We start from the raw sequence: 22,290 nt of genomic DNA on the forward strand, positions 1-22,290 counted from the left end.
TCACTGCCGCGCCATGATGCGTGGCGCGTCACCGCCGCGCCCTGATCAGTGGCGCGGCATAGCCGGCCACATCACCGGTCAGGCGCCTGGTCCCTGCCACGTGGGCAAGCTTGCCGCACCCTCATGCATTGCGCGGCAGCGTTAATTTGCCACGTCGTGCGAATAGGCGCGGCCAAAAGTGTTAGATTTGAAAAAAAATTAAACAGTGTTAGTTTTAAAATTAGTTTAAAAAATGTGTTAAAAATAAAAAAAATCTCTTTGGAAGGCATAAAATCACAACTACAGGTTTGTATGAACGCGAATTTTCTTTTGTGCAAATTATATGATGGGAAGCCTTGAGCTTGTTCATGACCCTGGTGAACCCATAAGGTGAGAGCTTGGACTTAGCACAGAGAGGTCTTAAGTTTTTTCTTAAAAAAACACTCTACACCAGCCAATTGGGTAGCCTTTTGCCTTTGTTATCTACCTTTCTGCAAGCAGTTCATATCCCATAGGCCTAACATGAAGGCTCCATTCTCTTGTTTACTAGAGTGCTGGAGGAAGTTCTCTCTTTATTCTTTTATCGAACAACGAAGGAGACTTGCGTGTAATGCACAACCCTCCCCCAACCCCACCACCACCGCCCACACACACATAATCCCAACAAAAGATGCATTATAGGCAGATTTGCTAGTGTAGGTGCCAGAGCTAGAAAGCCTCTAGATATGCTGATCCACATCCAGTTGATGAGTTGAAGGTCAATGTTCAGGGAAAGGGCATGTGGGAAGACGAGGTGGGCAACTCATGGATTGTGGTCATGAGACAGCCATCTCGCTTTAGTTCTGCACTGCTGCTCTCCTACTCCCGTCCAGCCTTTCCTTGTCAGTCGCCACCACAACATGCTTCTCCTCTGTCTTCTTCGAGCCATCATCAGGTCTCTCCCTTGTGAAGCTCTCTGCGTCAAGGTGCATGCCAAGTGCCTAATGATTTGATTGGTCGGTGGCTCAATGCTTCAACTGTTTTTCTGTCGAGCACATTGCGGCAAACTGGAAGACCACATCTCGCTGCTTCCGTTGTAAGGAGGAAGGTCATAAAGCTCTGGCCATTGCAAGCAGCCCCGGCCCCTTGGAGGTCAGCGGATGAGTGCTCAGTTGCGCCAGCAGTTGTTCCACCCTGATGGTGGTATGCAGTCAGCATCTTCCCCCCCCATCTTCAGTTCAGTTGGAAGCTGCATCTTCATCTCTGTCCACCCGTGACTGAGACTTCTGGTCAATTGCGTGAGGTGTAAATTGCCATTCCACAATTGAGGGAGATGGAGGAGTGTAGGGGATGTCTTTTTACAGACTTTCGTCGCTATCACCACTGTCTCCTGTACATTGGTGTCGTTGACGCATTGTCTTTCAATTTGAGGAGGCTCTTGCACTTGAGACCTTATCGGCACCACCAGTCATGTGTGTGAAGGATTCATGGTCTCACTCTAAAGCCATCGATGGTCTGGAGACGAATCCAGTGACTATGGTTTGCGTTGCAAATGGGTGGGATCCTAATATCATATGGTTCTTGAAGCATCTGTTGGTACCACCACCCAAGGGTCGTGGTGGTGAGCCACTCCCAGTGGTTTCTGAATCCCATCTAGCCCTGGTTTGGAAACCGTGTATTGTATACATGCGGTGGACTGTTGCACCTGTGTACTCTCTGTCTCAAAAAGAATATCATTCTTGCTTTTCAAGAAGTCAATCTATATCTAATTTAACCAATTATATAAAAAAATACTAATATTTATGATGTTTAATAAGTACCATTAGATGGATAATAAAATATATTTTCACAATAAACATATTTGAAGATACGAATATTGTCCATACTATTTTCTATAAATCTACTTAAATTTTAAAAAGTTTGATTCAGTCCAGATATAAAACGACATTCTTTTTGGGACAGGGGAAGGGTTAGTCCCTGCCGTCCACCCAATCCCCGGGCTCAGATTTGACCCACTTGGGAGCTGTCACCAGTCTACACATGTTTGGGATTCCACACCTGTTATTGCCTGGAGGCTTCTTTAAACATGTATAATAATAATCGCTGATCTTGCTTGTGGGCTTCATGAACACATGTGCGTGAAGACTAAAAAAGTAAATAATAAACATTAAAAACCAAAGCCCGTATAAATAAATAATCTGATAGAAAAAAATAAAAAGCTACAAAATCAGAAGACCACCAATAAAAATAAATAAAATTAAAATACATGAAATATTTATAGCTGACCAGAATCATTGGTTGAGCATTCATCCATCCAACCAAAACAACAATAAATGTCGTGGTTAGTCGTTCGAGATAGATGCTGGACAGCCGACCGTCTTGCAAGAAGAGGCCTCCCACACCCCGGCTGTTGACCACTTTGCGATCAAGATGAAGAAGACATCAATCACCTACTATCAACCTGCGTCTTGCTCGTAAATTCTGGTTCTTCCTTCTGCGAAGAGTGGGCTTACGAGTGCTTACCCCCTAGTCTGATGAGACCTCCTTTGATGATTGGTGGGACAGAAGTTCAAATGCAGTGGCTACTCCCTTAAGAAAGGGCCTCAACTCCATCATTATTCTGGGAGCATGGACTTTGTGGAATATTCGTAATCGGTGTGTGTTTGATGCCTAATCTCCAAACCTAGCTAGAGCTCTGTTGCTCGCTGGTGAGGAACTTCTCTATTGGACCTTGGCAAGGGCACGAGGTATCAATAACCTCCTTGCCCAAGGGCTGAATGAAAGTTAATTTTTTGGTTGAGGTCGCCTTCTTTGTATGCCAACGGCTAGTCTGTTTATTTTGGACATAGTCGTGTGAGTGGGTGTGCCTTATATGGGTTCTTATCCTATTTTTTCTTTTTAATATAATGATACGCAGCTCTCCTGCATGTTCGAGAGAGAAAAAAACAAAAATCACACATGCATGTTTTTTTAAAGTCCGCTACATAAGTGATAATTTAAAGTCACCTAGGTTTTTCCAGCTCCAAAGAAATTCTAAGCATTAGACAGCAATAGATAGTTTCGTCTTCAACCTTCATGCACTTTTGAAGTTTGAAGTACCTGTAAAATACAAACATCACTATATTTAGCTAAAGATTGGTCATCAATTCTGCTTGTTGAATAGAACTTGTCAATGAAAAGTGCAAGTCCAGTATAGATGTGTACTGCTGTACTGGACTACTGACTATACAGAATTAACTACAAAGTGGAAGTACATTACAGATGTGCACTGGACTACAGAGAATGAAGTAATGAACTACAAAGTCCAAGTGCAGATGTGAGATGTGTACTAGGACAACAGAGAAAAAACTACAAAGTGCATGTCTAGTAAACAAAATACAGTTCAACAAAGCGCACAGTGCTATAAACGAGCTACAGAGAATTGTTGAGCTACAGCTAATGTGTCCATGAGTCTGCGTTAGTACGCCTACTAGAAACTGCATATTAAAGAACCAATAGGTTAATGCAAGAGAGGTATAACATAAATATAAGTTGCTGTAAAAAATGGAATGGACTTCCGATGACCAGTTGACAATTTAATTCACCACTATATTACCGAATCACCAACTTGCACTTTAATTTAATTAGCATATCATGATCAAATCAGACTGAGTATAGACCAGAGTATAATGGCATATTGGTACATAATATAAATTGGCAATTTAAGCAGCAAGACAACATGGTAAATAGTTTAAACTGGCAATTCAAGCAGCAAGAGAATGTCACATTTACTTACCTACTGAGAGCGAATAGGTCTCGGGAATTGATTGATAGATTAGCAGCAGTACATGGTACAATATATAGGCAAGGATCAATAGGGTTTATAGAAACACCCAATCAACGGTGATCCTTGCCTTATCAATGTAATCTATCTATCTTAACCCCTAAGGCAGGCAGCCTAACAGGCTAGGCGCCAGGCCCAAGGCCAGCCCATTAGGGCGCCTATTCTAACACGCCCCCGCAGTCGAATCGTCAGCCACTCTGCACGTTTAGACTGGACCTAAACTCCGTGAAAACTGAAGTAGGCAGCCCTTTGGTGAAGATATTTGCATATTGCGAAGAGGTGGGAACATGCAGAACACGAAGATCACCAACGGCGACTCGCTCCCGGATGAAGTGAAGATCGATCTCAATGTGCTTGGTGCGCTGATGCTGAACCGGGTTGGAGGTCATGTAGACGGCACTGATGTTGTCACAATACACCAGCGTGGCGCGTCGTAGAGGGGCATGCAGCTCCAGAAGTAGCTGGCGGAGCCAAGTAGCCTCTGCAACTCCGTTGGCCACCGCGCGATACTCGGCTTCAGCACTGGATCTTGACACTGTGTTCTGACGCTTCGAGGACCAGGAAACAAGGTTGTCGCCAAGGAACACCGCATAGCCTGAGGTGGACTTGCGAGTGTCCGGACAACTAGCCCAGTCAGCGTCGGTGTAGACGACAAGATCAGTCGAAGTAGATGGTCGCAGCAGGAGACCAAGGTAAAGAGTGCCTCGAACGTAGCAAAGAATCCTCTTCAGGGCAGCAAGGTGAGCCTCACGAGGATCATGCATGTGGAGGCAGACCTGCTGAACTGCATATGCAATGTCTGGGCGGGTGAACGTCAGGTACTGGAGAGCTCCGGCAAGGCTGCGGAAGTCTGTAGCATCAGACACAGGGGCCCCATCAGCTGCAGCAACCTTCAAATTGGTGTCAACTGGAGTGGAGCACGGCTTGCACTCTGTCATTCCTGCACGTTCCAGAATGTCCAGCATATACTGTCGCTATGAGAGGAGGAGGCCATCACCACTTCGCTGAACCTGCATACCAAGGAAGTGATGCAATGCACCGAGGTCTTTCATGGCGAACTCCTGCTGAAGCGCTGAGATAATCCACCGAAGGAGACCGGGTGAGGAAGCTGTGAGGACAATGTAATCCACATAGAGCAACAGGTAGGCTGTATCTGATCCATGCTGGTAAATAAAAAGTGAGGTGTCTGACTTGGCTTCAACAAACCCAATAGACGGCAGGAATGAGGCCATCCGGCTGTACCATGCGCGAGGAGCCTGCTTCAGGCCATAAAGGGATTTCTTCAGAAGGCAGACAAAGTCCGGGTGAGCTGGATCTTCGAACCCGGACGGCTGCTGGCAATACACAACCTTAGACAGATTGCCATGAAGGAAAGCGTTCTTCACATCTAGCTGGTGGATGGGCCAGGTGCGAGAGAGCGCCAAGGAGAGCACCGTGCGGACAGTAGCGGGCTTCACCACAGGACTGAACGTCTCATCGAAGTCAACACCAGGCCGCTGGGTAAAGTCACGAAGAACCCAGCGTGCCTTGTACCGCTCAAGGGAGCCATCGGACTGAAACTTGTGCTTGAAAATCCACTTGCCAGTGACGACGTTGGCCCGAGGAGGTCGAGGCACGAGGTCCCAAGTGTGATTCTGCAAGAGAGCACTGTGTTCTTCCATAGCCGCTCGCCAATTGGGGTCAGCGAGAGCGCTACGAAAGGTCTTTGGGACTGCAGAGAGGGGGGCGGCGTGGTAGGCGACAGGCATCCGATAGCCGCTCTTCGACCGCGTGCCCATAGCGTGCTGGTTCGTCACTGGAATGACAGCAGCGGCGCCCTTGGGTAGCGGGGCGGCCGGGGCAGGAGCAGCCTGAGCAGGCGGTGTCGGCGCGGCTGGTACAGGAGTATCCAGCGGTCGGGGTCGACGCGTGAAGTGGTACGTGAAGGCCCGATCCGAGCGGAGAGGTGGGAACCCGGGCGGGGGTCCTGCGCCTGCACGCAGGGCAGGCGGGATGTAGAGCGGGGAAGCCTCTCCAACCGTGTTGGGCAAGGTGGTCCTGATTGCCGCGCGTGGCGCGGTAGGTGTCCTCGACGCCCGCAGCGCTGGTGGAAAGTAGAGCGCGTGCGCCGGTGGATCATCAGCATCATCAGCAGGCAGGGGCGCCCCAAGTACAGTCGCAGTGGGACCGGCAGGGGCGCTGGAGACATCAGCGGTGCTGGGTGCTGTTCCTGCAGACAAAAACTGGTGCATCGGTCCAATAGGAGGGAGCACAGGGTCAGTAGTATCGTCATCGAGGAACTGTAGGTCCGCTGGAGCACTAGGACCATGGCGCTCAGCAAAGGGAAAGGCCGTTTCATCGAAGATGACGTGCCGGGAGATGATGACTCTATTGGAGAGGTCAAGGCAGCGGTACCCTTTGTGATGAGCGGAATAGCCTAGGAAGATACACAAGACAGACCTAGGGGCGAGTTTGTGGGGTGCAGTAGCCGACATATTTGGGTAGCATTTGCAACCGAAGACTCGTAGATGATCATATGCTGGTGGCTTGCCGAACAGGACAAGGTGCGGCGTGGAAAACTGTAGAGTCTTGGTAGGCAGTATGTTGAGCAGAACAGTGGCTGTAGAGGGGGCCTCTACCCAGTAGGACGGAGGCATGGACGCCTGAAAGAGCAGTGAGCGAACAACATTATTGATGGAGCGAATAATGCGTTCAGCTTTACCGTTTTGAGACGATGTGTAGGGACAAGACATGCGAAGGTGGATGCCCTGAGCGAGGAAAAACTGACGGGAGCTAGAGTTGTCAAACTCTTTCCCGTTGTTGCACTGAACAGCCTTGACCCGGGCGCCAAACTGGGTGGAGGCGTGAGCGATGAAGTGAGCGAGCGTGCTGAAAGTGTCAGATTTAAGCCGCGAAGGAAACGTCCACAAATAATGAGTGCAATCATCAAGTATGACCAAGTAGTATTTATAACCAGAAATGCTGACAACTGGAGAGGTCCATAAGTCACAATGTATAAGATCAAACTTGCTAGACGCACGAGAGGTGGACTCATGAAAGGGCAAACGAACATGACGGCCTAACTGACAAGCATGACATAACTCTGAGCAATCCTGAATATGACAGGAGACACTAGACGCGAGCTTCGACAACGCCTCATGACCAGGGTGGCCAAGACGCCGATGCCATAGCGGGGAGGAAGCCTGGGCGACAAGGGAGTGTGCTGGGGGTAGGGGCAGAGGGTATAGCGGCCCAGCGCTATTGCACCTGACGATCTCGGTCCAAGATGGAAGAACCTTCACAGAACAACCAGCGGGGTCAAACTCAACAGAACAATTATTGTCGGTAGTAAATTGGCGAACAGAGATAAGATTCTTAATAATTTGTGGCGACACAAGGACATTATTAAGACGTAAATTACGAGACAACTCTGTAGAGCCAGTGGCAATGACAGGAAGAAGAGAGCCATTACCGACAACAATGGATGAAGGAGTAGGGTACCGTGGGAGAAGAACATGTGAAAGAGAGGAGGACTGAGATGTCATATGTGAAGTAGCACCTGAGTCGAAGTACCACTCGTTGGTCGTAGGAGGGGTCAGCGACGTTGTGCTGAAGGCGGAGGCGAGGACCGTCGGGTCCCAAGAGGGGAGGCCGGCCACCTGGTTGTAATACCCAGGGGCGACCCACTATCCAGTGCCATCAGGAGCAGGGAGGGCAGCGGCCTGCTGGTGGGCAGCAAGGGCGTGCTGCTGCTGTTGGGCGAGGAAGGCCTGCTGCTACGCGTGTTGTTGTTTCTGCTGCTGCGCCTGCAGGTGAGGAGGCACTGGGATGGGTGCCAGCGGTGGACGAGGTCCCCCTGGCCACATCTGAATGGTCCCGGTCCAGGGGTTGTAGACGTTGGGCCATGGCCGCCCGCCGGCCGGCTGCTGCTGCTGTGCGCCACCAGTGGGGCGTGACCCCTGTCCAGGAGGACCACCGCCGCGCTTGCTGCGACGGTTGTTAGGCGGCTTGGAGTTCCCACCAGCGCCCGTGCCGGAGGACGCAGGGGCAGGACTGGGAGTGGTGGAGGCGGCGAGCGCAGTGGCAGGTGCGTCCTTGCGGGTCTCCATGGTGAGTTCCTCGAGGATGAGGTCGTCACGAGCCTCCAGGAAGGTGGGGAACGGTCGAGCGCGACGAAGGAGCGTCCCAACGTGGCTGAAGCGCTCGTTGAGGCCGCGGATCACGTTGAGGACGAGCGTGCGGTCGGTGACGGCCTCGCCAAGGGCCGTGAGATCATCGGCCATCTTTTTCAGCTTGCGGCAGTAGTCGGTGACGGAGAGGTCGCCCTGGACGAAGTTGCGAAACCGCGTCTCGAGGTGGATGGAGCGAGCCTCGCGGTTGCCAAGGAACTGCGACTCGACGGCGAGCCAGGCATGCCGAGCGGTGGAGCCCTGGGCGGAGATGATCTCGCCAAGATCGTTGGTGAGCGTGGCGACGATCCAGGACTTGACGACACAGTCCATCCGGGCCCAATCAGGAGGAATTGGGGCTGGAGGTTCCTCTCGAACGTGATCCTGGAGGGAGAACTTGCCGAGGATGAGAAGGAACTGATCATGCCAACGGTTGAAGTTACCAGAATCGACGTCGAGGATGGTGGTGACGTGGCTCCGGATGTTGCGGACCGCAACAGCCTGAGCATGGAGCTGCAAAAGGGCAACGGCCTCGTGATGCAGCATGGCAGCCCAAAGATCGGGTGGCGGCGCTGAAGTGCCTCTAGGTGCGGCGCCAGAGGGTTCCGGAGCAACGGCGGCAGCAGCGGCCGCCCGCTCCTTGGCAGCGCGCGCCAGTGCCTCGCTAGCACGCTGGGCTGCGGCGTCGTGATCCTTAGCCGCGGCTGTGGCCTCCTCCTCGGCCCGTAGGGCGCGTGCTAGGGCAGCATCATGCGCAGCCTGACGCTCGCGCTCGAGACGCTGAGCAGCGGCGGCAGCCTCGTTGGCCTTCTCCGCGGCGAGGTGTTGGGCGACGGCGTCTTCCTGGATGGTGGCAGAGGAGGCGGCCAGATCGTCCCCAGCCCTGGGGGTTGCTGGAGGGGTGGAGGGCATGGTGGCGCAGCACGTTGGGTACCGGCGCGCGGAGGGGCGCAGCGCGGCGAGGGGCCGGCGCGCGTGGAGTGGGCAGCGGAAGAGGAGACCTAAACCTAGGCGGCTGATACCATGAGAGCGAATAGGTCTTGGGAATTGATTGATAGATTAGCAGCAGTACAGGGTACAATATATAGGCAAGGATCAATAGGGTTTATAGAAACACCCAATCAACGGTGATCCTTGCCTTATCAATGTAATCTATCTATCTTAACCCCTAAGGCAGGCAGCCTAACAGGCTAGGCGCCAGGCCCAAGGCCAGCCCATTAGGGCGCCTATTCTAACACCTACCTTCAAACAGAGCACCTGCTTTTCAAGGCCCTCACAACACTGTGGTGGCACGCGAGGTGAGGGGCAGGCAGCAGTCATGTTTGGTTGTAATAAGGTCACTGTACTTGGCTATTTTGGCCTTTCTTCTCATAAGTGGAGATATTCCACTAGGGCACTGCTCAGAGGGTCTTTTAACATCGCTAACCCAACAGTTGTTATCCAACGCTTCCTGTACCATTCTCTTGTTGATAATTCTTCCAGGGAAGTTGTCTTGATTGTCTCCCTTACTAGAAAATTTCTTTCTAAATAGAAGAAAGAGGATTTGGACCACTGAATTAGATCCCTATATTTGATTTCCAAAGTACACACATTGTTCTGAACCAAATTTTTTGTCTTTGGATCTTCCTTTTTTGCGCAGAGTCTTTCAACTGAAGTTGCTGAGGCATACAATGTCCTTCCTAATCTAGTAAGTCACTGAACCTATCACTTGAGTCATATACATTTATCATGGTACACAATTTCCAAGCTTTGCTTACATCCTAACTGTTTACATTCCTAAAAAAATAGATTCATCCTACATGAAATTTGTGGATTTACCCAAGCTGTAAGCCTGCAAACTTCATCAGGGGTGGATCTATCTAGGATCAGTCCAGCTGTACTGTGTCTCTTGTAATTGGTTAACTTCTCATTTTAAAAGTAAAATTTGTACTAACTTTAAGACTAATAGGCTAAATTTACGTGAATTTTTCTGGACTGAGTAGATGCACTACTGATCTTCACTACACAACTATGTCTACAAAATAAGGTTGAAGTCAAACTGTAATTTGGAGTAATGCTCAAGTCTCAACTCTACATTATCATTGTACATTCACCTTTTTAAAAGGTAAATGCATGTCATTTTATATATATCAAAAGGCATTGTCTCCCTTGAAATAGAGAATAGTTTGCTCCAGCCAACAGTAAGGATGACCATAGTCTATTTGTATGATATAAATGGCACAGATGGTAGCTATGATGCTTTGAAGGTGATATAAATATTAACTTTGTGTAAGTGCAACCGGCAAATAGTGACAGTTATACTCAACTCAAAATTGAAATAGGATGCTTCAAGAGACGTTACTTATGCTGACAATAATACAATATTTGTCAGGATCTGCTCATTCCTTCTCTTCTGAGAGAAGGCACTGCATTTTCAGCTTCATCCTTAGCAATGGTGCCTGGCACACCTATTCCGCCTATGCTTGCAAGGTATGTACATGTCTGAATTGAGCGAAATACGATGCTGTTTCTATTATAATTATTTGTTTATTGTTTTTTCAGAATTACTAACGGGTTGACTCAATCGTTGAAAGCTTTCCATGGCAGATCATTTACTTGTGAGTACAAGTATGTCCATTGCTCACTGCGCCTTTGGTGTCCCAGCATAGCAGGTCCCAAGCCCTGGTAAAGGAGGAGGGTTGTGTTAGGCGTGGCGAGCCAATGTAAAAACCTAGCCACTTAAATGGAGATGAAACCCGAAAGAAAATCGTTGGGGCGTAACCCTCTTAGCGACGCGCCATATCGGAACCCGGGTATGGTGTTAAATGGGCAAGGGCCGGGTCGTCACCCCCGTGACGCGCCGTGTCGTGATCTGGGCATGGTGTCAAGTAACCAAGGATCGGGTCGTCGCTTCCTTAGTGGCGCGCTACATCGGCGCCCGGGTGTAGTGAAAAATGAGCAAGGGTCTTTGCATCAGAGTCGACGGGTGCGAAGGGTAAGGAAGCTAGTCGAACCAACTAGGATCCGTTTAGGTAGTTGGAATGTAGGGTCACTTACAGGTAAGTTAAGAGAATTAGTTGATACCGCGACTAGGAGGCGTGTAAATATATTATGCGTTCAAGAGACTAAATGGAAGGGTCAGAAGGCGAAGGAGGTGGACAATACAGGTTTCAAGCTTTGGTACACAGGGACAGTTGCGAATAGAAATGGAGTAGGAGTTTTGATTGATAAGAGCCTCAAGAATGGTGTGGTGGGAGTGAGAAGGCAAGGAGATAGGATTATCTTAGTCAAGCTTGTCGTTGGTGATATGGTCTTGAACGTAATTAGTGCGTATGCCCCCCAAGTAGGTCTCGACGAGAGTGCTAAGAGACAGTTCTGGGAAGACTTAGATGGTCTGGTTAGAGCTATACCTAGTAGTGAGAAGCTTTTTATAGGAGGAGATCTTAATGGGCATGTAGGTACTACAAGCGCAGGTTTCGAGGTAGTTCATGGAGGTTTTGGGTATGGTAGTAGGAATCAGGAGGGGGAGGAAGTTCTGGACTTCGCGGTAGCTTTTGACCTGATGATAGCCAACACTTTCTTTAGAAAGAGAGAATCTCATCTAGTGACCTTCAGTAGCGGACAACACTGTAGCCAGATTGACTTTGTCCTCGCAAGAAGAAAGGACAAACGAGCATGCTTGGATTGCAAGGTGATACCAGGGGAGTGTGTTGTTTCTCAACATAAGCTTTTGGTGGCAGATTTTCGTTTTCAGGTGCGTGCCCGTAGGGATAAACAAGCTAAGATTGAAAGAACAAAGTGGTGGAAACTGAAAGGGGAGACGTCAGAGGTATTTAGGGAAAGGGTTATCAAAGAGGGCTCTTGGAAGGAAGAAGACGACATAAATAATATGTGGGACAAGATGGCAACTAACATTCGGAAGGTAGCCTCAGAGGTATGTGGAGTAACCAAAGGAAGGGGACGCGAGGCTAAAGATACTTGGTGGTGGAACGAGGAAGTCCAAATGGCTATTAAGGAGAAGAAAGAATGCTATAGACGCTTGTACCATGACAGGAGTGTGGACAACATAGAGAAGTACAAGGTGGCAAAGAAGACTGCAAAGCGAGCTGTAAGTGTGGCAAAGGGTAGAGCGTACGAGGATCTTTACCAACATTTGAGTACGAAGGAAGGAGAGAAGGACATTTATAGGATGGCTAGGGTTCGTGAGAGGAAGACACGGGACTTCAACCAAGTTAAGTGCATTAAGGATGAAAGGGAGCATCTCTTGGTAAAGGAGGATGAGATCCGACATCGATGGCAAGAGTATTTTGACAAATTGTTCAATGGTGAGAATATGGACACAACCTTTCAGTTGGATGACTCTTTTGATGACACCAATAGGCGCTTTGTGCGGAGAATCCAAGAATCTGAGGTCAGAGAGGCGTTGAAAAGGATGAAAGGAGGTAAGGCGATGGGACCGGATGGTATCCCAATCGAGGTGTGGAGATGCCTCGGGGACATAGCTGTAGTATGGTTAACCAAGCTGTTCAACCATATTTTTCGATCGAACAAGATGCCTGATGAGTGGAGGAGAAGTATATTGGTACCGATCTACAAGAATAAAGGGGATATTCAAAGTTGTACAAATTACCGGGGAATTAAGTTGATGAGCCATACTATGAAGCTATGGGAGAGAGTTATCGAGCATCGCTTAAGAGCAATAACGCAGGTCTCTATGAACCAATTTGGTTTCATGCCCGGAAGGTCAACCATGGAAGCCATTTTCTTAATTAGACAAGTTATGGAGCGGTATAGGGAGAAGAAGAAGGACCTACATATGGTTTTTATTGACTTAGAGAAGGCTTATGATAAAATACCAAGGAATGTTATGTGGTGGGCTTTGGACAAACATAAAGTCCCAACGAAGTACGTCGGGCTCATTAAGGACATGTACAGCAATGTTGTGACTAGAGTTCGAACAAGCGATGGAGACACGGATGACTTCCCGATTAGGATAGGACTACATCAAGGGTCAGCTTTGAGCCCTTATTTGTTTGCTTTAGTGATGGATGAGGTCACAAGGGACATACAAGGGGACATCCCTTGGTGTATGCTTTTCGCGGACGATGTAGTGCTAGTTGATGAAAGCCGGACAGGAGTGAATCAGAAACTGGAGTTATGGCGGGAGACTTTGGAGTCCAAAGGTTTTAGACTTAGTAGAACTAAAACTGAGTATATGAGATGTGACTTCGGCACTACTACTCGGGAGGAGGAAGATGTTAGTTTGGAAGGTCAAGTAGTGCCTAGGAAGGATACCTTTCGATATTTAGGATCAATGCTACAGAGGGACGGGGATATTGATGAAGATGTTAGCCATAGAATTAAAGCAGGGTGGATGAAGTGGCGGCAAGCGTCTGGTGTCCTATGTGACAAAAGGGTACCACAGAAGCTAAAAGGCAAGTTTTATAGGACGGCGATTAGACCTGCTATGTTGTATGGTGCAGAATGTTGGCCTACGAAAAGACGACATATTCAACAGCTAAGTGTCGCGGAAATGCGTATGTTGCGTTGGATTTGTGGTCATACAAGAAGGGATCGAGTTCGGAACGATGATATACGTGAGAGATTAGGGGTAGCACCAATTGAAGAAAAGCTTGTCCAACACCGGTTGAGATGGTTTGGACATGTGCAACGGAGACCTCCAGATGCACCGGTGCGTAGTGGAATCCTAAGTCAGGATAGTAACGTGAAGAGAGGCAGAGGAAGACCGAAGTTGACTTGGGTAGAGGCAATAAAAGGAGACTTGAAAGGATGGAATATACCCAAAGACTTAGCCTTAGATAGGAGTGCTTGGAAGACAGCTATTCACGTGCCTGAACCTTGATTGCTTCTGTTGGGTTTCAACTCTAGCCTACCCCAACTTGTTTGGGACTTAAAGGCTTTGTTGTTGTTGTTGTTGTTGTTGTTGTTGTTGTTGTTGTAGAGCTACTTAAATAACTATATGGCTATTTTAACATTAAATTAATTTTTTCTGCTTTCTTATAAGCAGGTTTATCCTATTTCTAAAAAAACATGAAATTATTTTATGAATTGCTAATCACAACCCCTGGGATTCCAGTTGTACCAGGTTTCAGAAAGGTTTGCCCTGAACCACAATATCTTCCAAGACTGTAGCTTAAACCTGAGCTTTCTATCACCCCTGAAGTCCTGAGTTCAGACTCCTGAGATGGAGGAGAATGTTTCAAATTCCTGACAGTTTGAAGAGTCAATAACCAAGAAAGAAATAATTCCTTTATCTTTAAGCATAACTTGTCTATATTTGAAGGATCATGAAAACTATATAGCACTGAGGAAGCAAGTTGGGATTTGGGAGGGAATATGCCCCTATTCATGATGGTTGTTGAGCCTGCATAGTTTATACGTTCATTCCTTTTACCATACAACGTTCAGGTCTATAATTTGTATTGACCAAAAGTAGTTACTCTCACCAAGTGGCCCATGCTCGGATCCCCAGTTTATTAGAAACTCTCCAGATACAAAAACACTGAAATTTTCTCATTAATGTCACTTCTAGGTATGATGGTCAGCGTGCCCAGATTCACAAACTACCTGATGGATCCGTGCGGATATTTTCAAGGCAAATGAAAGAATCAACTTCCAGATTTCCTGATCTTGTGAACATGATTAAGGAGCTGTGCAAGCCTGAAGTGTCCAGCTTTATACTGGATGCTGAGGTCAGTTTAATTCTGAAGGATTTGCCATCTCTACACTTGTTTGCCCTCAAACTATTTTTGTTATGGTTTTGCAAATCTAGGTGGTGGGAATTGACAGGAAGAAAGGAAACAAGTTGATGTCGTTCCAAGAGCTATCTTCAAGAGAAAGAGGGAACAAGCATTCCTCAATTTCAATAGAGAACATAAAGGTGAGTATGCGATTTACTAAGCATCATTACCACTTTGGACTACCAAATGTTGTTATGGGTTGTACTTTTATGTGACTAATGCCAGTGAGTTTAGAACTTTGAGGAATTATTGTAGTTGTTCATTAATTTCTCTAATTGATTCGTTATAGTTCACAGCTTTAACTGAACAACATAGTCCCATCCCAAGTCCCTAGTGACCTAGTTCTCTTCAATAATGGTTATTTATCACTACCAATCATCAAATATACTTGCAGCAGATTATGCATTTCAACAGTAGATATTGCCAGAGCTCAATAACTCATCCACCTTTATGGTTGATAAGTATCTCAATTGTCCTTAGCACAGAACTTATGAAGTTATGATAGTTCTTGTGTTCAAACCAAATGCATTGCACGTAACAAATGAGTACCTAGTAGGATATGGAGCATTTTTCTGAGTATGGACTCTCATTTTTCATATATTTAACTGAAAGCTGAGTCCATGCTTTTCCCTTAATCAATCTTATTATCCACCTGGTAATGTGACGTCCACTCTGCAGGTTGACATTTGTGTGTTTGTTTTTGACATCATGTTCCACGGTGGAGAGAGGTAAGAATATTGTACACTTTTGAGTTTTGAGTCCTTGATTTCGTGGAAATCTCAGAAAGGACTTATTTGTAATTGTAAGAAGCAAACCTTATCTTAGAAAAACTAAGTAGAGAGCATCCATTGCTCATTTGCTTTACTCTATGGCGGTACTGTTATTAACTGGATTTAATTTAACTGTATATAAAAAAAACTCGACCGGGGGGGTTAAGACTGCCCCCGCAGCATTACAAATAAGAAGGACCTTCTCACCCGGCCGAGAAAACCCCCGAACCCCCGCCCCCACCCTTACACGGTGGCTTTCCGTCGCCCAAGTGAGAATTGGGCCGGTGCCCTCTCAGTGCTTTGGTTATGGGGACGGGCGAGGGGATTTTTTTAACCTCAGCCTGAAATTCGCTCCCACGGGGAGTCGAACCCAGGACCTGAGGAGTGCCGCTGGGTCACCTAACCGTTTGAGCTAGGCGCCCTTTGGCTAATTTAACTGTATCACATTTCAATTACTAAGTTATGACATATTTAGTTTGCTGGTGATGTACAGTAGCTTATTCTATTTCCAGTTCATAGAATATGAATGATTCAAATTCATGTCGCATGAGGTGCCTAATGGAAATGGGGGAGATATGAAGTGCAATCTCCGGCTCTCTGCTGAGGCTGCCGTCACCTTTGGTTGGGCACCAAATCATGGCAAACACTTCCAGATTATTTCTTAGTTTACTCTACTTACTATTAAGTATTAAAACTGAAATTGATTGTGCTAACAGGAACACAAACTTATCATTTTTTATTAAGGAATTTAAAGACAAATGCTACCACTCGGAGCAATCTTATTGTTTTATTCTTACATACTGAAGTATGAGGTTGAAATTTTAATGGGGGTTACAATACTCAATAGTTTATGGTCTAGACCCTCAACTTCCTTTAGAATACTTATGTTGAATACTTATGTTGATTTGGTGTTTAAAATGGAAGGTAATTTCGTAATTGCACCTACGAAAGTGATTGCACTTGGTACAGTACCATGGCAATATCCACTAAATGCTATAAAAGCAGCTGCATATTACTTCCTTCGCGTGTATAACTTTATTGTCTTATTGAAAACATCAGGGGTTTAACAGTTTTCTGCTCCTGCAGGCTACTGGATTGCCCTCTTCGACAAAGAAGAAAGTGTATGTTTCAGTACTATCTAGAAGCACTTGCAAAGTTCTAATAGGAGAATTTGCTGCTTTGTTGAGTACATGTCTCAATGGGTGCCATTAAACTTCTTCCTGTGATTTTCTTTCATTCCAGACATTCATGACTTGTTCCAGGAGAAGCCAGGATATTTTGAGTTAGCTCAGCAGCTAACTGTAAGTTTCATCTCAGAATGAAGCACTTCCCTTTTCATGCATGCGTTGTTATTTTCAACATTATTTTGGTACTGTGACACTATTGAATCACCTTCTAAATCTTAATATGACACTTCCTTCTTTTCCATTCATTGAGACGTTGTCGATGTTAGGTATCTGACCTCTCCTTTTCTTTTGTTTAATTTTTCCTGTTATTTGCACTACTCTAAATTAAAATCTATGCTGTGCAGCCTGAAATATAGCATTTCAGCAGTGCGGCTTTGTAAATTAGAGATCATATCCTAGAAATCAAATGTTAAGTTCCTGCATTCTCAGAACCTGCCCAGAATACTCCTAAAATTAGACATCACCAAAGCTTTCGATTCGGTTTCTTGGGCTTTCCTCTTGGAGGTTCTTAGGAAGTTGGGGTTTGGAGTTCGTTGGTGTGACTTAATCAGTGGCCTCCTATCTACTTCATCCACACAGGTGCTCCTCAATGGCATACCGGGAGAAAGTATAAAGCATAGAAGGGGATTGAGACAGGGAGACCCTCTATCTCCCATGCTCTTCATTCTAGTTATGGATGTCCTGAATTTGATGTTCACGAGGGCTGCGGATGCCGGGCTGCTGCAGCCCTTATCTAGGCGACCCATTCAGCACAGGTTCTCTCTTTATGCTGATGATGTCGCCCTTTTCCTCCAGCCCATTGCAGCAGACATAAACTTATCCTTAAAGCTCCTGCATTTGTTTGGGGAAGCCTCGGGCCTTAAAACCAATGTTCAGAAAAGCAATGTTTTGCCTATTCGCTGTGCTGAGGAGGATCTGACCCTCATTCAAAACCTGCTGTCATGTGAGGTTCTGGATTTCCCTTGCAAGTATCTGGGTTTGCCCCTGTCCAACAGAAAATTGACCAAGGAGCAGGTCCAACCCATTATTGATAAAGTTGCTGAACAACTTCCGGGCTGGAAGGCAGATTTGATGACACGTGCTGGTAGGGTGACCCAGGTGATGGATGGGAAGAAAAGAAGCAAACGGGGGTCATTGTCTTATTGCCTGGCCCAAGGTTTGTCGACCTCGGGAATTAGGCGGGCTGGGAATAACTGATCTCAAAACATTGGGGATTGCCTTGAAAGCAAGATGGCCTTGGCTGCAGCGGAGTGTACCAAACAAACCTTGGGCAAATCTGCCGGTCCAGGTCAGTAAGGAGGTCGCTGGGCTCATCTCGGTCGCAGTTCGTACAGAAGTGGGAAGTGGGGCTAATACCCTGTTCTGGAAGGACAAATGGCTGGATGGTCAGGGAATCCAGGAGATTGCTCCTCTTGTTTTTGCTCTGGTTCCTAAAAGGCGATTGAGTAAACGTACTGTTAGTAAGGCCCTTCCTGAGAATAGGTGGATAGAGGACTTACAGGGAGAAATTGGTGCGGCTGCTCTATCTCAGTATATCCATCTCTGGGATCTTTTATCTAGGGTGGAGCTGAATGAGAGCATCCCTGACAGACATTTATGGAGTCTTTCCTCTTCAGGCCAGTACACAGCAAAGAGCGCCTACACTGCCCTGTTTTATGGAGCCATCTCTTTTGAACCCTTTGAGAGAACTTGGAAAACTTGGGCGCCCCCAAAATGCAGATTTTTTATGTGGTTAGTGGCCCATAACAGGTGCTGAACTGCAGACAGGTTAGCAAAGAGGGGCCTCCCTCATCCAGAAATGTGTGTCCTGTGTGACCAGCTTGAGGAAGATCTTCATCACCTTCTTGTAGGCTGTGTTTTTTCAAGAATATTTTGGTTCTCCTTCCTCTCTCATTTTGGTGCTGCAACCCTTGCTCCAACACCTGCTGATCAGAATTTTGATGATTGGTGGAGAAAGATTGATGGTGCTGTTCAAGGTGATCTAAGAAGGGGTCTGAATTCTCTGGTCATCCTAGGAGCCTGGAGCATTTGGCGGCACAGAAATGACTCTGTTTTCAATGGAGCAGTCCCAAATGTTAACTTGGTCCTGTACCTGGCCAAGGAGGAGGCTGCTTGGTGGAGTGTGGCAGGGTCTAAGGGGATTTCCCTAATCTCTGCCCGAACTGCAACTTAGGTTTCTGCAGGGGGGGGGGGGGGGGGGGGGGGGTCGTGGTCGTCCTTGTAACTCTTTTCCGGTGATTTAGCTTCTATGGTCTAGTGGGTGTTTGTGGGTTTTAGTCTCTGTAAGACTATTTCTTTTCTTCTACTAATATAATGATACGCAGCTCTCCTGCGTGTTCGGAAAAAAAAAAAAAAAAACACTGTACATTGTGAATGACCTTAGCATGACTGCATGAGCATTCACATCTCCAACCTAAAGTTTAAAGTATACATGATTTGGTCTGGAATAACATGCACCTTCTAATTGTCATTGCCATGAACTTGCACAAGTGCGCAACCTTAATTATTTGTTTTGTTTATGATAAGATTTGTTCATGGATGCTTGTAATTTCGCATGAATCAATCAATTTCTACCATGTAGGTAGAAGCCAACGAAGCTTCACCAGACAATTCTAGCACTTTAGCTAGGATGAACACATTTTTCAAAAATGCATGCCAGTCTTCTTGTGAGGGTATAATGTTAAAGACTTTGGATGTCGATGCTGGATACTCTGCTTCCAAACGCTGCGATTCATGGTTAAAGGTGCAAACATATTTCAGTACCGAACTGGTGCTTGATGTTTTTTTATTTCCTGAAGCTCCTGAAGTCTTATGCCCTTATCATTATTTTCAGGTCAAGCGTGACTATGTGGAAGGCTTAGGTGATAGCCTTGACTTAGTTCCAATTGGTGCATGGTATGGAAATGGGCGTAAAGCTGGGTGGTAGGTTTAGTCCCAATCAGCTCTAGTTTCAACTTTTATTATTTTACCGAACAATCCCGACCTAGTGTGCCCAAATTTATCTGTACAGGTACAGCCCTTTTCTCATGGCATGCTACAACGCTGAAACTGAAGAGTTCCAAAGTGTATGCCGTGTTATGTCTGGTTTCTCAGATGAGTTCTATAAAGAGGTATGAATAAATTGCTGCCTGGATGTTTCAATGAAACGCTTGTTCCTAGTAGCATTACATCTTTAAGAAGATGGTCAGTATTTGCTTACATGCTTGAATGTGGGGGAGCTGATCCCTCCAAGTGGTTCCTTTTCTTTTGAATGGTTTTGCTATTATAAAAAGGTGCACATCATTCATGAGTGATTGGTCATAAAGAATGAATGTTAAGAACTCGTATGATCAACAATGGAAATTAGCGCATGATTGTATGATTCTTCATATGATGCAATTTCCTCACAAAGTGAGTGCTAAGTTTTATGTGCCTACCTATTTATTTATTATAGATCTCTATTCAGTTGTAGCTGAGATATTGTCTACAAGACATATAGTTTGTCATTTTATACTTAAAACTCAAGGCAATTTCAAACAGTGTCAGATCTCTGTGCTTCTGCAGAAACACCTTCAATGGTTATGGCTTTGATATTTGGAATTTAATCTACAGATGAAGGAGTTTTATTCGGGGGAAAGGATACTGCCCAAGAAGCCTGTTTACTACAAAACAGATGAGCAACCAGAGCTGTGGTTCACCGCAGAACAAATTTGGGAGATCCGAGGTGCAGGTAACGTGAAGACCCTCCTATTAGCATTTCCAGGGCTTGTTTGGACGTGGATCGGGTGGAAATTAAACTAAGTTCCACCCCAATCCAATCCAACACACGTGGATTGAGATGGATGAGTACATCCAACAAGGCCTGACATATGTTTTCAATACTTGTACCACATAAGCTAATGCAATATGTCAGTGGCGAAACGTGTGTTTATCTGCCTTTGTTTTTCCATGCAGACCTGACGTTGTCCCCTGTTCACCATGCGGCCATTGGGCTTGTCCATCCATCGCGCGGCATCTCAGTGAGGATGCCCAGGTACATCCGTTCAGTTCCAGACCGGAGCCCAGAGGACTGCGCCACGGCCGCCGATATTGCTAGCATGTTCAAAGCTCAGACCCGGAAGATGGATGTCAGCAGCGAGGGCCAGGAGTAGCGATGCAAGCGAGGTTGAGCAGATCGGCCCATTGCCATCCTAGCTTTTCTTTTGTTCACCAGTTTTTTGTATACAGAACGAACCAGGGTGAAGCACCCCACTGGTGAAATGGTGAAAACTTAAAAGGGTAGGACGACAGTCAGCACTGATCCCACTGGCTTTCAGTTTTTCTTTGTACAGAAACTGAATAGGTCTCTTAAGCCCTCTTTCTTCCCTGTTGCAAAGAGGCTTCAGGACCATCTCGTTCTCATCTGGTACATGTTATTACCTAGTGTCGGCTACCATAAAAAGAGGTCTCCTAAGTAAGAACCGAAAAAATCGCTTAGACCTTGTAAATATCGAAGCCAAGAGACAACCACCGGCAAACCCCCACCTTATCTGATGTCCGGCTGGACCACCCGGCCCACTTCGAACAATATCCGGGCTCACCCGAAGCGGGCTTAGCCCAGAACGAAACCACGAGGCCTCGGACGAGGTACCGGTTTTTCAACTCGTCCGAGGCCTCGTGCCACAAGACCTCGGACGAGGTATCGATTCTCCGACTCGCCCGAGGCTTCGCGTCACGAGGCCTCGGACGAGCACCTAGTTACCGACTCGCTCGAGGCCAGCTTGGCATCAACCTCGTCACCGCCGTCTTGACCGACTTCTCTGACGGGACGTCACATCCAACTAACGCGTCCAACCACTCTCGCGACGTCAGCCGAACGACGGCACGATACAGCGGAGTGGCCGACGAGACAGGAGTCACATTAACGCCATGCCGTCCGGGACAGGACGGGGCAGGGGTTACCGGCCGCTGTGCTCGGCACTGTGTCCACGGCTGACACCCGTGCTGCACTGTGCTGCCTAACCCCTGCTCCAAGGACAGCGCGGCGTGGAAAGTCAAGTCCGGGTCCCTGTAGCCTCGGAATCGACGTACAAGACCAACTGCACCCTCCGAGCCTCGGCTATCCGCTTCCGGGCTCCTGTAGCCTCGGGACTCGCGCCCGCCGAGCCCCCCCCCCAATGGTTCAGTCTCTGCACCAACTGGGCCTCGGCTCTCTACGTTGTCAGCACTCTAGGACCGACACGTCTTCCGCAGTACGTGCCATGCCCTACGTCAAGCTGCAGGAGCTCCCACGTCGTGCACAGGGCCGAGCTCCTTTAGCCTCGGAATCAGCGCACCCGCGCCGTCGCATCTACCCAGCCTCGGCTCTCCCCGCCGGTCAAACATACAGTGCCAGCACACCTCCAACAGAAGAAGACGCGCATGTCACCACAGGAGCTCCCACGTCGCATAGGATCAGGCGTGACCGGCGCGTCGCTCCAGTGAACCGAGGACAAGACCGCTCCACCGACCATGCCGCCACAGTGACGAGCTGTAGGGCTCAGACGTACCGCCTCTGCTCACAAAACACCACGTAACAAATATATGTACCGCCCCTGTGCCTCCCTTCGGCTATAAAAGGGAGTGATCAGGGCCGCTTCTAAGGGGAGGAGACAGAGACGTGCAAGCAACGCACAACGCTCTGTAACACACACGCTCCCTCACTGC

At 47.4% G+C, this 22,290-nt stretch overlaps 1 protein-coding gene across 1 annotated transcript; it reads left to right on the forward strand.

The window, feature by feature from the left end:
• Positions 1-264: 264 nt before the first annotated feature.
• Positions 265-20,986, forward strand: LOC136531041 (DNA ligase 6-like). The gene is made up of 14 exons (XM_066523754.1): positions 265-285; positions 9,569-9,616; positions 10,301-10,398; positions 10,471-10,536; positions 14,462-14,621; positions 14,702-14,809; positions 15,348-15,397; positions 16,526-16,560; positions 16,682-16,740; positions 19,208-19,369; positions 19,460-19,548; positions 19,637-19,736; positions 20,218-20,335; positions 20,560-20,986. Exons 3-14 carry the CDS (start codon positions 10,361-10,363, stop codon positions 20,754-20,756), a joined length of 1,182 nt encoding a protein of 393 aa, XP_066379851.1. The 5' UTR covers positions 265-285; positions 9,569-9,616; positions 10,301-10,360; the 3' UTR covers positions 20,757-20,986.
• The last annotated feature ends 1,304 nt before the right edge of the window (positions 20,987-22,290 follow it).

The sequence above is a fragment of the Miscanthus floridulus genome, unplaced genomic scaffold, assembly GCF_019320115.1.
Source record: "Miscanthus floridulus cultivar M001 unplaced genomic scaffold, ASM1932011v1 fs_266_6_7, whole genome shotgun sequence".
Taxonomy (NCBI): Eukaryota; Viridiplantae; Streptophyta; class Magnoliopsida; order Poales; family Poaceae; genus Miscanthus; species Miscanthus floridulus.